This window comes from Quercus lobata, chromosome 8 (genome assembly GCF_001633185.2).
Source record: "Quercus lobata isolate SW786 chromosome 8, ValleyOak3.0 Primary Assembly, whole genome shotgun sequence".
Classification (NCBI taxonomy): Eukaryota; Viridiplantae; Streptophyta; class Magnoliopsida; order Fagales; family Fagaceae; genus Quercus; species Quercus lobata.
Genome location: NC_044911.1, coordinates 8,070,324 through 8,084,961, shown reverse-complemented (window position 1 = coordinate 8,084,961; position 14,638 = coordinate 8,070,324). Strand labels below are relative to the sequence as shown.

At 35.1% G+C, this 14,638-nt stretch overlaps 1 protein-coding gene across 3 annotated transcripts; it reads left to right on the top strand.

Moving 5' to 3' along the window:
* The first annotated feature begins 770 nt into the window (after positions 1-770).
* LOC115958370 (DNA topoisomerase 1 alpha-like) lies at positions 771-13,667 on the top strand. 3 transcript variants are annotated; one of them, XM_031076784.1, is made up of 16 exons: positions 771-911; positions 2,738-4,188; positions 4,400-4,594; positions 5,760-5,840; positions 7,125-7,184; positions 7,342-7,436; positions 7,635-7,791; positions 7,967-8,092; positions 8,655-8,735; positions 8,835-8,925; positions 9,022-9,155; positions 9,531-9,599; positions 9,695-9,784; positions 12,275-12,378; positions 12,470-12,638; positions 13,253-13,667. In XM_031076784.1, exons 2-16 carry the CDS (start codon positions 2,764-2,766, stop codon positions 13,319-13,321), a joined length of 2,946 nt encoding a protein of 981 aa, XP_030932644.1. In that variant the 5' UTR covers positions 771-911; positions 2,738-2,763; the 3' UTR covers positions 13,322-13,667. The 3 variants fall into 3 exon arrangements, with proteins under 3 accessions (XP_030932644.1, XP_030932643.1, XP_030932645.1); XM_031076783.1 differs by having other exon boundaries at positions 2,735-4,188; XM_031076785.1 differs by lacking the exon at positions 771-911 and adding an exon at positions 918-1,064 and having other exon boundaries at positions 2,735-4,188.
* Positions 13,668-14,638: the final 971 nt, after the last annotated feature.

Here is a 14,638-nt window from a genome sequence, read left to right as displayed (position 1 = left end):
ATCGGAACCGGAGTCGAAGTCGGCTTTCCGGTGGGTTTTTCATATGGGTTTCTGTTGGATTTTAATATGGGTTTTTCGTTGGGGTTGGATTTAGTTTTTATTGATTTTGGTTTGGGTTTGGGTTTGGGTTTGGGTTTGGGATGAGTTTTTCTTCGGTTTTGGGTTGATTATGTATGTGTTTTTTTATTATTATCAAAACGTGTAAAATGACCTCCTTTTTTTTGTATTTTGCAAAATTATGCTACCGGTTGCTCTTTTTAGATTGTTTTAAACTTTTAATGCATTCCCCTCCTATTGAAAAAAAATCTAGTTTTAAATCTAAAAAAAGAAGAAGAAGAAAATAAAAAAAAGCATGGGTTTGATAATTTGTGTGCATCCACACTTCCAAATCCAAACCTTATTTTCTCTAGCTACTCAGGCCAAAGTAACATACACAACCCAAAACGACATCGTTTATGGTATTACTATTAATCCCGACCAAAAGACACTGTAAAAAAGGCATCTATTGCTGACGTGTCTCAATCTCAGCCGTAGCTTCACTCATTATCCAATGATGAGTAGGACTGAGATGTAGACAAAAGCTTAACTCTCACACCCACTTCACAATTTCCTCAAAACCCAGTGCCACTCTTTCAATTATCCATTTTTCTCTTTTTTATTTTTTTATATATATATATATATTTAAAAATACTATACATATGATTCTCCCAAAAAAAAAAAAAAAAAAAATACTACATATATATGGTACCTCCCCCAAAAAAAAAAAAAAAGAGTAAAAAATTAAAAACCATTCTTTGAGCCACAAAGCCCACAAGGGCAAGCAATTCTCACCTAGATTAACATAACACACACGTACAAATTACAAAAACAAAGCCTTTCTCTTTCTCTGGGAGAGGTGTACCCAAAACTCTGTAAGACTCTCTTCTGTCTCTGATTTTCTTAAATTCTCAATACTTATATCCAATCTGCTCCCACAAGTTCAAAGGAACACCCATAAGTTTCAGATCAGAGAACACACACACAAAAAAAAATAAAGGAATGATTTTTCTTTTGGTTCCCAACAACTATGTGAAAAAAAATCTATCTGTTTTTTTTTAAATTTTTTTTTCTTCATTTGGGTATTGTGGGATTGATCTTAATATGCGTGTTGTTGATATTTTACTTTGCTTTTGTATCTGATTGGTGTTTGTGGATATATTGGGAAGTAAAAAGTTTGATTTTTTAGGGTTTCTGTATCAGCTTCTGTGACTTGGTTTTTATGCGGTTTTTTCTATTTTCTTTGGTGGGTTTTGTTTTTCTTAATGTGAACATTCTGTTTGGTAGCTGAGAAAGTTGAGGGAGACAAAGAGAAAACTCGGGTGAATGATGGATTGGGATTTTTTTTTTCAGTTTAATTTTTTTTTTTTTGGGGAGTTTGCGGAAAGTGGGGACATTGGATTTGGTGAGTTTGTGTAGTTTAATTAGCTTAATTGGATTGGATTTCTTTCTGGGTTCACTGTAAATTGTGTGAATTTGATTGGGGTTTTTGGGTTTCTGAGGAACTAGGCTGTGTTGAATGTTAAGGCTTTATGATTTGTTTGACTTTTTTGGTAATCAAAGGGTGTAAGAAATTGTAATCTTTGGTACAAATTATGGGTAGATGAGCTGTTTGTGGAGAGCTTGTTGCCCAGCTCGCTAGGAGTCAGTGAGAGAAGCTTAAATGTTGGATCCCAGTTTGGTTTTTTATTGGGTCTAGCTTGAGCAATGCTGGGCTTGGCTTGATTAAGTTTGTGATTGGTTACCAACCTGATAAGAATTGTCCCATGGAAAAAGAAGGCTGGTAGATTATGAGGAATTCTATTGGGTATGGGATTTGTGGCAGGTAGGAATCATTGGTGGAATATAGATGTGTACTTTGGATTGTTAGGCTAATGAAGAAGCTTAGTTAGGAGTTGTGAAAGACCTTGTGTTTGGTTGAGTTGAGCATGGGTAGGGCTATATGAGTTCAAGGAAGCAGTATTAGATGATTTAAAGACTTTAATGTGGTTTTATCTTTGTGCTTTTGGTTTTGGGTAGCTTCTATCTTGTGAGGTTCATGATTGAATTAGAAGCTTGTGTAATTTTTTTGGGGTAGGATAAGCAATGGGCTAGGATAAGTATATGTGACCCTCATTTGGATTTTTCATAAATGGGCTAAAAAAGCTAAATCATAATTGAATTAATTGTTATGGAATGAATGGAACCATGCATTGATCCTGCTTTGAGTCTTTTGACAAGAAGAATGCTATGGTGGGTGTGTGTATATTTGGTTGAATTTGTGTAGGGATTGGTCTCTAGTCGATTAAATTTATGGTATTAGGTTTTGCCACCTCTTAGAAGTTTTCTTAATTGATCTTTCCCTTTCTTAATCTTTCTATGTTATATTGAATACTCTAGCTTAAAAAAATTCATTTTAGATTTGAATTCTGTAGAAAATGGTGTTCTATTGTTTAGGTTTAGTTGTAACTTATTTTATAAATAGCTTGAATATGCTTCCATCAATGGTATTCATATACAATAGAAGTAACTGCATCTTTATCCCTGCCTCTGAAATTAGTTCTGACTGACCTTTTATTGTAATCATAATGCTATGCTTTACTTTATTCTTACATTTATTGTTTTTCTGCATCTTTATTCGAGATTAATAATAAAGCCTTGGAGTTTTGGGTCCCAACTGTCATTTCTAATCTCTTTCTCTCTTTGGTTTGGTGGCCAGAAGCTGATGCAACAGTGCATAATTGAATAATGGCTGTTCAAACGTCTGGTAAATCAGTTTATGATGACTTTGATGATGATGAGCCTCTAATTTTCAAAAGGACCAACCCAACAGCTAAGCAAAATCGAGTAAATTCAGAAGTAAAGAAGCCATCATCTCAAAGGCATGATGGACAATCTGGGAGGCAGGTTCCTGATGGGCCTTCTTCCAATGGTCAAAATTCCAGTATGCAGAAGGGGAAGATGGTTACATCCACCAAGGTATCACAAGTAAAGTATCCTCCAGCAAGCCCAAAGGCATCTACTTCATCCCTCAAGGCATCACCTGAAAAGTCATCAGTGGCAAATTCAAAAGCGTCAACTACAGTAGTTGGTCGTTCAAAAAATTCATCTGAACAGAACATGTCAACTTCTGTTAAGGAGGAAAAAAACTCTGTGAAATGTCCCCCTTTAGAAAAAAATAGTGATTCTGAGGACTCGGGAGATGATAAACCATTGAGTGCTAGACTCTTGGTGAAACCCACCGCTGTCCCCAAAAGGACGAGCAAACCTGTTTCTGACCTCAAGGCATCTTCTGAAAACTCACTGGTAGCAAATTCAAAAGCGTCGACTACATTAGATGGTCGGTCAAAGCATTCATCCCAACAGAACATGTCAACTTCTGTTAAGGAGGAAAAGAATTCTGTTAAATGTCCCGTAGAAAATAGTGATTCTGAAGATGAGAAACCACTGAGTGCTAGACTTATGACAAAACCCACCATTGTCCCCAAACCTGTTCTTGACAAATCACAGGCATCAGAATCAAAATACACTCTGAAAAAATCTTCTGCAGAATCTGATGATGAAGCTCCTTTGTCTTCAAGGTTCTCACCAAAATCCAATATGGGTATATCCAGTAGTAAACAGCAGATAGTAAGTTCTAATGAAAAGAAACCTTTGGCTTTGAAAATTCAGCAAAATGGTTCTACCTCGAGGGATAAACAACAAAAGTCTTCCATGCAAACGAGCAAGAGACCTCTAGATAAGGTGAATTCCTCAGAACAACCTTTAGTTAAAAAGGCAAAGCTCTTAGATGCATCTACACCAATGAAGATAAAGCAAACATCAGTCAAAGCTGAAGCAAAGGCAGACGACGACGACGACGATGACTTTATTCCAATTTCCCAGAGAATGAAGAAGTCATCTGCATCAGACGCTAAGTCTTCTTCCACGAAGAAAAAGGCAGTAAAAGTTGTTTCTTCTTCATTTAAGAAAACAACTAAGAAGTCCAAGAAAGTAGTGAAAAATTCAAAATATATAAGATCGACAAAAATGACACCTAGCTCTGGTGATGGGCAAAAGAAATGGACTACCTTAGTTCACAATGGTGTCATTTTTCCACCTCCATATCAGTCTCATGGAGTGAAGATGCTTTATAATGGGAAGCCAGTTGATTTGACTCCTGAACAAGAGGAGGTGAGTATCCCTCCCCCTCCTCTCTCTCTCTCTCTCTCTCTCTCTCTCACACACACACACACACACACGCACACCTGCTTTGCCTTCATCCCTAATCTTCAGTCCAGTAATCTTTCAATTATTTCTGCTCTTTCTCCTACTGACATTGCATTTACCATATACCTTATACCCACAGGGTTTCTAAAATCTATTTGATGATTTCTTTTTGCAGGTTGCCACAATGTTTGCAGTGATGAAAGATACAGATTATATGCAGAAAGATAAGTTCAAAGAGAATTTCTGGAATGATTGGCGAAAATTACTTGGTAAAAACCATGTAATTCAGGGCTTAGAGAAATGTGATTTCACCCCAATTTATGACTGGTACCAAAAGGAAAAGGATAAGAAGAAACAAATGACTACAGAAGTAAGTTGGTGGCTCTCACCTGCTTTCTGGGTTTGTTAATCAATGAATTTTACTTAATGAGCTTGATTACAAATTCAAAGCATCGTTTCATATCTTTAGTTGCTTTTACTTCTGAATTCATTGTTCTAGATCTTATCTACTCATTTTATTATAAGCAAGGCCAGTGACCAGAAACTATGGTTTCTTTGGCAATGAACTCGACATTTTCATATAAGCTTTTATCACCAGAATATACTTAGGCATGCGATTCCCGTGGAGTTTAATAATAGTTTTTATTTGGGTTCAGCTTATGACATTTTTTCTATCTTGCCCACTAATTGATAGCATATACTTGAGGTTTATTATTGTTAAGTTATACATGCACCAGTGGTTTTTGAAGCCACAACCTCAGCCTCCATCTCTCTCTCGTGTGAAGAGGACCTAGAACTCTTTGGCTTAACGGCAATTGTTGAGCTTGTTAGGGCTTTCTACTGATTTACATGAAAGCTTCGCATTAAAGATGCTGTTGCATATAAAAAGCTATTACTGTATGCTTGATCCATTAGCTTTTGACTACAACTATGCTAAGAAATTATGATATATGATTTAAAAGACATTTTGATTATTTTTATTGCAAAATGGTTGTCTTTGACCTTTATATACGTCACTCTTCCAACACGAGTGTTGTCTAAACAAAGATTACATTGGAACTTCAATTGCCAATTGTTATAAGAGCCAGAATGACATTGAAATGAATAGGCCTTCCATATCTAATGACGGCATTTACCTCTGGAGCTAGTGTTTTAAACAGTTGCTCCTTTCCTGGTATGGAAGACAACTACTCATGAAGCATGATGTGAATATGATCAATTGCTTCTCACATAATTGCTTTTGTCTGTGCTTCCACATTGCGGCTAATATGTCAATTTGCTTTACATACAGCAGCTCAGATCTAATCAAGATCTTTCTGTTGCCAATGAGCTCTAGCTTAAATGGCACCTGCTCCCCTTGTAAAAGCAAGGTGGAGGTGAGGTCTTAGGTTTCAAGATCCACTGGGTGTGTCAGTAACTTACGAATAAAAAAATCAACGTCGTTTTTTTTTAAAAAAAAATTTTATTTAATATATATTTTTAATATGGCATTCTCAGTTTCAAAACAGTTGACGTAGAAGTTTCTGTTCATTCAGGAGAAGAAGACATTGAAGGAAGAGAAATTGAAGCAGGAGGAAAAGTATATGTGGGCCATTGTTGATGGTGTTAAAGAGAAGGTTTCTTTTAGCCTTGACTTTTTCTTCTATTTTCCTCTCTTTTTTTTTTGGTTGGGGGGTTGTAATGTTTTGAAGATTTGAGGATATTCTGCCCTCTTTTCAATCCTCTAAACCTATTTTACATGTGGTTATTTTATTGTTATATTATGTTCTCTAGGCCTTTGCTGATTGATTTTTGAATTTTATATGTTGTTTGGACTATTGATTTATGTATAAATTAACAGATTCTTCTAATTAATCTACAATACGCCCAATTAGCCACTAATTTGTTATCTTTAAAAATGATTTGGTTGGTGGGTTGGACACTGCAAATTATTCTTACCTTAGGGTGTTGATTGCAAAAACTTATAGTGCAGGGTGGGTAAATACAATTTACCCTTCCCGAAGCCCTTCTATTTTGGACATTTCTAGAAACATGCTTAGGGGTAAAAAAAATATGACAATTATATCTTTTCTATACCTCAGTGTCTACTATATAATCAGTATTTTCCATGGGTTTAAAGTCAGTCACGTATCTAGTGCAACTTTTATTTATTCAGATTAAAATAGAAAAATCATGCTATTGACCATATGGTTAAGGCCTTTACTTCAAATTACTTTGAGCAAGTGTGTTGCATTTTTGCAATAGCCCTTCATGATCACTTCAACTTTTAGAAGAAATAATTCTTGCATTCTCAACTCATAGAACCAGCCCCTCCCCTCAACATCTACATATATTGTTCCATCTTATTTTAACTAATATCTTCTAGATGAAGCAATTTCACATTGACTTTGCAGAGTTTCCGATAGTGTCAAGTTGACTTTCTGGTTCTATTGGTCACCTGGGTGCATTGACTACTGTATGGTGGTTTAGAAAGATTTGAGAATTTACATTGGTAATGCATATATGGCTATGTTTCTCATTTTGTTCCGTTGTGAAGAAGTTTTTGTATGGTTGCCTTTTTTCTATTCATAACCCCCAAGAGTATTCCAAATCACATCACTGACTCACTCTTTTGTGAGGTGGATGTAAAGGATGAACAGTCCTCCGACTGGCTTTGAGTTTGTTGTGAATAGTTGTCTGTGAACTATTCCCATGCTATATAATTTGTCCTACCAAATTAATGTTGCTTATATCCCACATTCCTCTATTATTATTTATGCTGTCTATTTTGATTACGTTGATGTATTCACTAATTATGATATATTCTAGATGATAAATACACGTGTTTCCTTTTGTGGACCTCAATGCATATTGTTGTTATCTTTAATTGTGCATCTAATTTTTTATAATCTCAATCTCAGGTTGGAAACTTTAGAGTTGAACCACCCGGATTATTCCGAGGCCGTGGAGAGCATCCAAAGGTTCTATTAACATTTTTATACCTAAGATTATTTAAGAGTTGTATGTGATTGAATTCAGAGTATTAGGATTTGCTGTTGCCATAAGTGGATGTGTTTTATTTATTTCTAAAGTTTATTATCTGAATTTGTTATTGATGGTTTGCTTCTACGCTGTCAGATGGGAAAATTGAAAAAACGCATTCGTCCTAGCGACATTACTATCAATGTTGGAAAGGATGCTTCAATTCCAGAATGCCCTATCCCTGGTGAAAGGTTTTGTTCTTCACAATCTCCTTGACAAGAAATCAAGTCATTAAGACCCTTTTAAGGACTGTACTATATACACACACACACACACAATTATATATATATATATATATATATATGCAAGTGATTTTGAATAAAGTATTATATTTAAGCCAAATTTTTCTGTGACTGTTTTTAAGTTTTGGAATTTGTAATCTTTGGCAGCTGGAAGGAAGTAAGACATGACAATACTGTCACATGGTTAGCTTTTTGGAATGATCCAATCAATCCAAAGGAATTCAAGTATGTGTTCCTTGCAGCTAGTAGTACCTTGAAGGGGCAAAGTGACAAGGAAAAATATGAAAAAGCAAGGATGCTGAAGGTTCTTTTCGTGCAATAAATTACTGATCATAATGCTTAAGGATTTTTACATAAAATTTTGGTTATTAGCTTTGAAAATTGTCAAATGTTCTTTAGTACTAGCTTTTATACCCTCCCTGGGATGATATTGAAGGACCTTAGTAATATTTTGCTAAAACCTGAAATTTTGAGTGCAGGACTACATAGAAAACATCAGGACTGCATACACGAAGAATTTTACATGCAAAGATGTCTCGAAACGGCAAATTGCAGTTGCTACCTATCTTATTGATAAACTAGCGCTGAGGGCTGGCAATGAGAAGGTATATTTTGTATAAAATATTACTTGAATCAACCCCCCTTCCCCTGCATGTGCTTGCACACATTTATTTAGGTTTTTGTATGTTTGTAAATAAGCACCATGTAATCCTTAAAAAAAAGAGAAAAAAAAGCAGCACTATGTAGAGCAGAGTTACCCAAAAAAGGGTGGGGTGGGGGGAATAAGGCTTTCATGGTCAGTTGAATTCTTTATCACATGCTAGGTCATTTATCTGGCACTAGGAAAAGCAATAGAAGATGTTTAGCTTAAAAGATGACTGGCATTTTGACTGCTTAAATTAGGATTCTCCTTAATTTGGAACCATTTGGTATTCTTTTTCTTCAAGCTTTTCTTCTTTTGCTTTTGTATGTTTGTTTCTAAATAGGTATAGTGTAATTGTGTTGCTTGCATTTTACTTTTTACTTTTTAATCTGCTTTAAGAATTAAGCAGCTTAAATTCCTATTAGCAATCAGCCATTCAAGTGCTCATGGTTGCATTCATTATCCAGCAAAATTTATTGGGTTTTTTTTTTTTTTTTTTCGTATCATCGGCTGCTTTACTGCAGGATGATGATGAGGCTGATACTGTTGGTTGCTGCACATTGAAAGTAGAGAACGTAAAAGCAGTAGACCCAAACACATTGGAGGTATAATGGAATAAGTTCTAGAAAAAAACCATCCCATATAGTTCCTCGTGTACAGTTTATTGCCAGTGGTAACCAGTGAACTGTTTTTGATAAATTCAGTTTAACTTCCTTGGTAAAGATTCAATTAGATACGAAAATAAAGTTGAAGTTGAGCTTCCTGTTTACAAGGCTATTAAACAGTTCCAAACTGGTGAGTAATTTGGGTCACTGTTTAGGTTTTAGATATGAATATAGATATATAGTTTGTGATAACAGCCAATGAGTATTTATTTTCTGTTTGCTGCAGGAAAACGTGGCTCTGATGACCTCTTTGACATGTTGGACACCAATAAATTGAATGCTCATCTAAAAGAACTCATGCCTGGTCTTACAGCAAAAGTCTTTCGAACATATAATGCATCCATCACATTGGATGAGATGGTAAGAAAACATTTGGATCTCACAACTTGTCTAGTTTGTATTTTTGCCATTAATATGAATGGCGAGCAGAGGCATGAGGATCTAATCTTTGTTGTTTAGTATTAACAGTGTTGCTGAGATAGTTCCATTGCTACTTGTGAAACTTTAATGCATACTTAGTCCTATGTTTTATTTCGTTAAAATGCTCTCTTTTTTAAAGGAAGTTTTTGGTTTAATTCTTTATATAGTTTATTCCTATCTTCAAGTTGGTGTCTTTTTTATAACAGTTTAAAAAGGGATTAAAATGTTTTTTTTTCTTCAAGGGAAATTTTTGGGTTAATTTCTTGTTAGGGTTTATGCATCTCCATCTGGATTGGTTCCTTGTGTTTTTGGCAGTTAAATAGGGGAACTAAAGATGGAAATGTTGCGGAGAAAATTGTTGTTTATCAGCATGCCAACAAGGAGGTAAAAAAGTCCTCCCTGTCAAAGTGAAGTGATCTATGATTTTGTTCCTTTCAAGTTACTTGCAGAATCCAAAATTCTGGCTTTTCTGGTTGCAGGTTGCAATAATTTGTAACCATCAAAGGAGTGTTTCAAAGTCTCACAGTCAACAGATGTCAAGGTTAAATGAGAAGATTAGTGAGCTTCAGGTAATGACCATATGTCTAGTGAAAGGCATACATGGTTTGTTTTGCTTTGTGAATAAATGTCAATATCAACCATCATATTGAGGGTCCAGTGCACTAGATATCAATAGATTTATCAATATTCATGTTAATATCCAAACTCATCTGAAAAGATTATGGAAATTTAAAGTAGAAGTCAATTGAAGTTTCTATGATTTTATGCCAATGAACTCTTGCTCAAATCACATATCCTTCTCTTGTGAGAGCAAGGTGGAGGGTCATGGCTTCAAGACCCATTGAGTGTGCAACTTTTTAATGTAAAGAAGAAAAATTCTAGGATTTTATGATAAACGTTTGGTAAAGTACATTGAAAAAGCTAAAGGGCCAATGATCTTTGGATCATGACATCTTACCCCATAAACAAAGGATGGAGGTGATCTCCTTACCCTATGAACAAAATATGGAGGGTGGGGTCATGGGTGGAGTCCTAAAAGAGCTTCAGAGGCTGAAATTTGCTAGATGAGGTATTATCATCTGTAATATTCTATTGTCATAGACTATAAAATAAATTTATTAAATTTACCTTAAAATTTTCTCACCAATAGTCATTTCCCATGATTAATTATTTATAAGGATGACTAGAGAAAAAGAAATTGACTTAGTAAAGTTGAGACCTAACTTAACAAGAAAAGAAAGAGTAGAAAATATATATGCTATATAGCACATGCTTTTCCCTTTTTTATTTTTAAAATTGGATTTATATCAAAGTAATAGGATAATTTGAGATTAGAGACAGGGTTTTTAGCACCCTTGTAGAAAAAGAAAGTTTTGAATTGAGAGAAGAAAATGAAAAGCAGGAGAGAGAGAAAAGAATAAAGACAATGTGGACCAACCTAGACCCTAAAAAGAAAAATAAAACAAAAAGAAGAAATAAAGGCAAGAAGCATTAAACAAGGCAGGCTTTGACTTGACTGTTGAAGAAAGAACTGAAAAAATAATTTTACAATTATGAGTGTCAGATGGCATACATGTCAATGTTGGAGGTTTTATTGAGTTACTGCCTTGAGATTGTGATTATCTTGTGATATTTCCCCTTTTTTTTATTTTTTATTTTTAGGAGAAATTACAATAAACCCACCTGTGGTTTGGCCCGTTTTCGCTTTGCCTACCTGTGGTTTAAAACTTAATACTTTGCTCACCTGAACTTCAATCTGTTTGTTCTCCGTTACCCACCTCACCCTCAGACGTTAGAAAAACACCTTTTTAATACAATTCATAACATAACACGGATCAAAAACACAAACCCTTGAAACTGTTCCTCACGAGCCCTAGAAATTCTGAGACAACCCCAATATCACAATTGGTTTAAAGTAATTATAATCATTTTTCATATGCAAACATTCTAATGTTCCACCAATCAAACTACCATAAAGGCTATTATTTTTTGAATAATTAAACTTAAGAACAACATCTGGATATTTTGAACTAAACGAACCAACATAACTCTTCCCTGATCTGACCATACAGAGCTTCCCAGAAGATTCTGATCAATACCCATTAACCGAAAACACCGAATTGTCTTTCCAATAACTAATACTTCCCAAACGTCACCGACTGAAAACAGAGTACTTCCACGGGTCTCGAATGTAGAGGGTGGCTTTGACCTTGTGAACGCCATGAGAGGTGGTGTATTTGATATATGAGGGGTTGAAGGATAATGAGTACATTCTGGGCTTCGTTTCTTTTGTTGCATCTTGGTGGCCCTGATACCATCACTTCTTTTGCTTTTGAGGATAATGAGTTCTGGCTTAGGCACTTGGCTAGACTCATATTACAGGTTTAGGCAACTGCTTATATCTTTTATCAATCGCTTCCTAACAAGCTTTGTGTTCCCATTATCATGGTGTTTCTTGTGGGATCTATCAAGTATGTAGAGCGAACACGTGCTCTCTTTCTTGCAAGCATGAACCAGTTTGGATGTTCAGTGTTGCCAAAGCCAGACCCCGGGCCTGATTTTGAAGAAGTCATGAAGATGAGCTCTTCAATGACACTGGAACAGGTTGAAACACAAAGTATATGGACTAGTAGTTTGCATAGAGACACAAAACCCCATAACCCAAGCTCTTTCAAAAAATTCAAACCCTAACTTTTTGATTCGTGTTATGTTTTGGTGGTAAAAGTTGTTTTCTAACGGAAAAGCCAAACGTGGGTAATAGAGACCAAACGGAGCTAAACATAAGTGGGCAGAGTGTTAAGTTTTAAACTACGGGTAGGTGAAGTGAAAATGGGCCAAACCACATGTGGGTTTACTATAATTTCCCCTTGTTTTTATAAATCTCTCTAGTCACATGTTGATACTAAGAAATCCCCCTTAGTATTTCTATCGATGATGCAAGAAGTGTGTTTGTGTGTGCGCGCGCGTGCATTTGCATGTAACTAGTGCTTTGTTTGTTTTGTGACTTATGTCCACACTTATGCTGAGTCTTTTTAATTTTTATTTCATTTTTTTGTTAGGGCTTGCTGAAAGAGTTGAAGACAGATTTGGACAGGGCAAAGAAAGGAAAGCCCCCATTAAAGGATGCTGATGGAAAACAAAAGAGGAATTTGGCTCCGGAAGCGTAATACCACATGTTTGACTTTTTAAGCCAACTATTCATCCTGTTTTGATATATGTGGTTTCACAATAGTTTATGATTTTATGTTACACAGGATAGAGAAAAAGATTGCTCAAACCAATGTAAAGATTGAGAAAATGGAACTGGATATGAAGACAAAAGAAGATCTGAAAACTGTGGCATTAGGCACATCCAAAATCAATTACCTTGACCCTAGGATCACAGTTGCATGGTGCAAGCGGCATGAAGTTCCCATTGAGAAGGTGAATAGTTTCTGCATTTAGTTTTTGGGTGAATGATCTTACCAATAAGCATATTTCACTTTCACTGGAAGCAATTCTTAAACCAGTTAGTGCAATCAAGGTAGAACTGGTGTCTCGGCCTGGTGGTAAATACGTAGTAACACCATGGCTTGGATACACTAGGTTCAGTTCTGGCTATATATATGCACGTATATACATACCAACGTTAACATTTGAAAATCCCACTGGTGGACTGCATATTCTCTTTGTTCTTAATTCACATGCCAAATTTTATGCTAGTCATATATTATTTACTATTTAATTCATAATCTAATGTTTTATGTTTAATTTGAGTATGAAGAAAAATGAGATTCATACATCTTGTAGATGGAGTAGTTATTGATCTTTGATCATTTTGATGATTTGGAACCATGTAGGGTATAAGAAAACAATGTTGTAACATTGATAAATTAAACCTACCTGCATGGAGCCACCGACCCCACACATGCACCCACGCACGCGCGCGCGCACACACTCACACAAAGTATGGGTTTGAAGTAATTGCATTCATTCTGTGCATTGGTATAATTGTTTCTTATTGGTTAATTGCTTCTTACATTTCCCAAACTTCACAGATATTCAACAAGTCTCTTCTGGCGAAGTTTGCTTGGGCAATGGATGTGGATCCTGATTTCAGATTCTGATATTTTGAACTGATCCTCAGTTGGCCTCAACACCCCCTATCCCCCCACCTAAAAAAACAGAAAAAAAAAAAAAAAAAAAAACAAAGGACCATTTTGTTTTATCCTTTTCCATTAAAGATATTAACATTTTTTTAGTCTCAAGCGGAAAATTTGATGTTGTATGTACTTCTAATCTAATTATGGGCCGAGTTACCCCATTCCTCACTTTTTTTTTCCCCCGGCTAAGAAGTTGAGGCAACATTGTTTGCTTGAACTCTCAAACATCTTATTTCAATAGTTCAAATGTTCAGAGTACATGAAAATTCTAGAAAAGAAGTAAATTTCATTGGTTATATCATTTTATTTTTTCTCCAGTTTGTTTTGCTTGTTTAGTTCTTTGGCTTGGAAATTGTAATGCAAAATTTTTCCTGCTTAGTGTCTTTTTAAAATTTGGAGCATTGAAGTGGAGTCACTGAATCTGCCTGAGAACGTTCTATAAGCACATCATGGAGAACCTTACTGGCTATTTCTTAGTTTTATTTGCGTTGTATACGAAGTTATAATTTTTTCGTATTACATTGGTGTCAGCATAACACCAATATTTTAGTAGTCTTTTTTGGTTTCTTCAACATTAGAAGTAGTCCTCATTCTTGGGGTTTCTCTTTAAATTGTATAAATAACAGTGTTAAAGAGTGTAGTCTTCGACTGTTTGATGTATTCTTTCTCAGGTAAGAGATTTTTATATACAAGGTAGTTTATGCTCGAGCTAACCTGTTTTCCTTTTCCCACATTACCTGCTTAATCTATGTTCTTCTAGCACGCAATCCTTTAGGATTATGATAAATGCAGTCCCTTGAAATCAACAATTTCTCTTCATGTATAATATACTATTCAAAATAAAAAATAAAACCTTTTGCTAAAAGATCCGTTGATGGGGAAAAATGTCAAGGAACAAGCATTCTTTGTTGGATTGTTAGATTTTATTTTCTTAAAATTCAATTGTGTATATGTTATACTCATTCGGCCATCTAATTAAATTAAAGACACTTTCGTCTCATGTTAACTTTCTTCAGAGATGATCCGTAAGACAATGCAGTAACAAATGTTTTAGATAAGTGAGTATAGATTTCTTGTTTGCTTTTAGTTTCGATAGAGTATTTCTCCAGACGTTAATTTTATTAATGCTAATTTAGTAGTTTTTTGAATAAAAGATTTAGCTAATTTTTTCTCAAAAGAAAAAAAAAGCAATTATGCATTGAATGTGACTGAATGTAATTATGTCCTTTAAGGAATTTAAAGAAAATTATTGTTTTCCTCTCTAATTTCCTCTCATAAAGA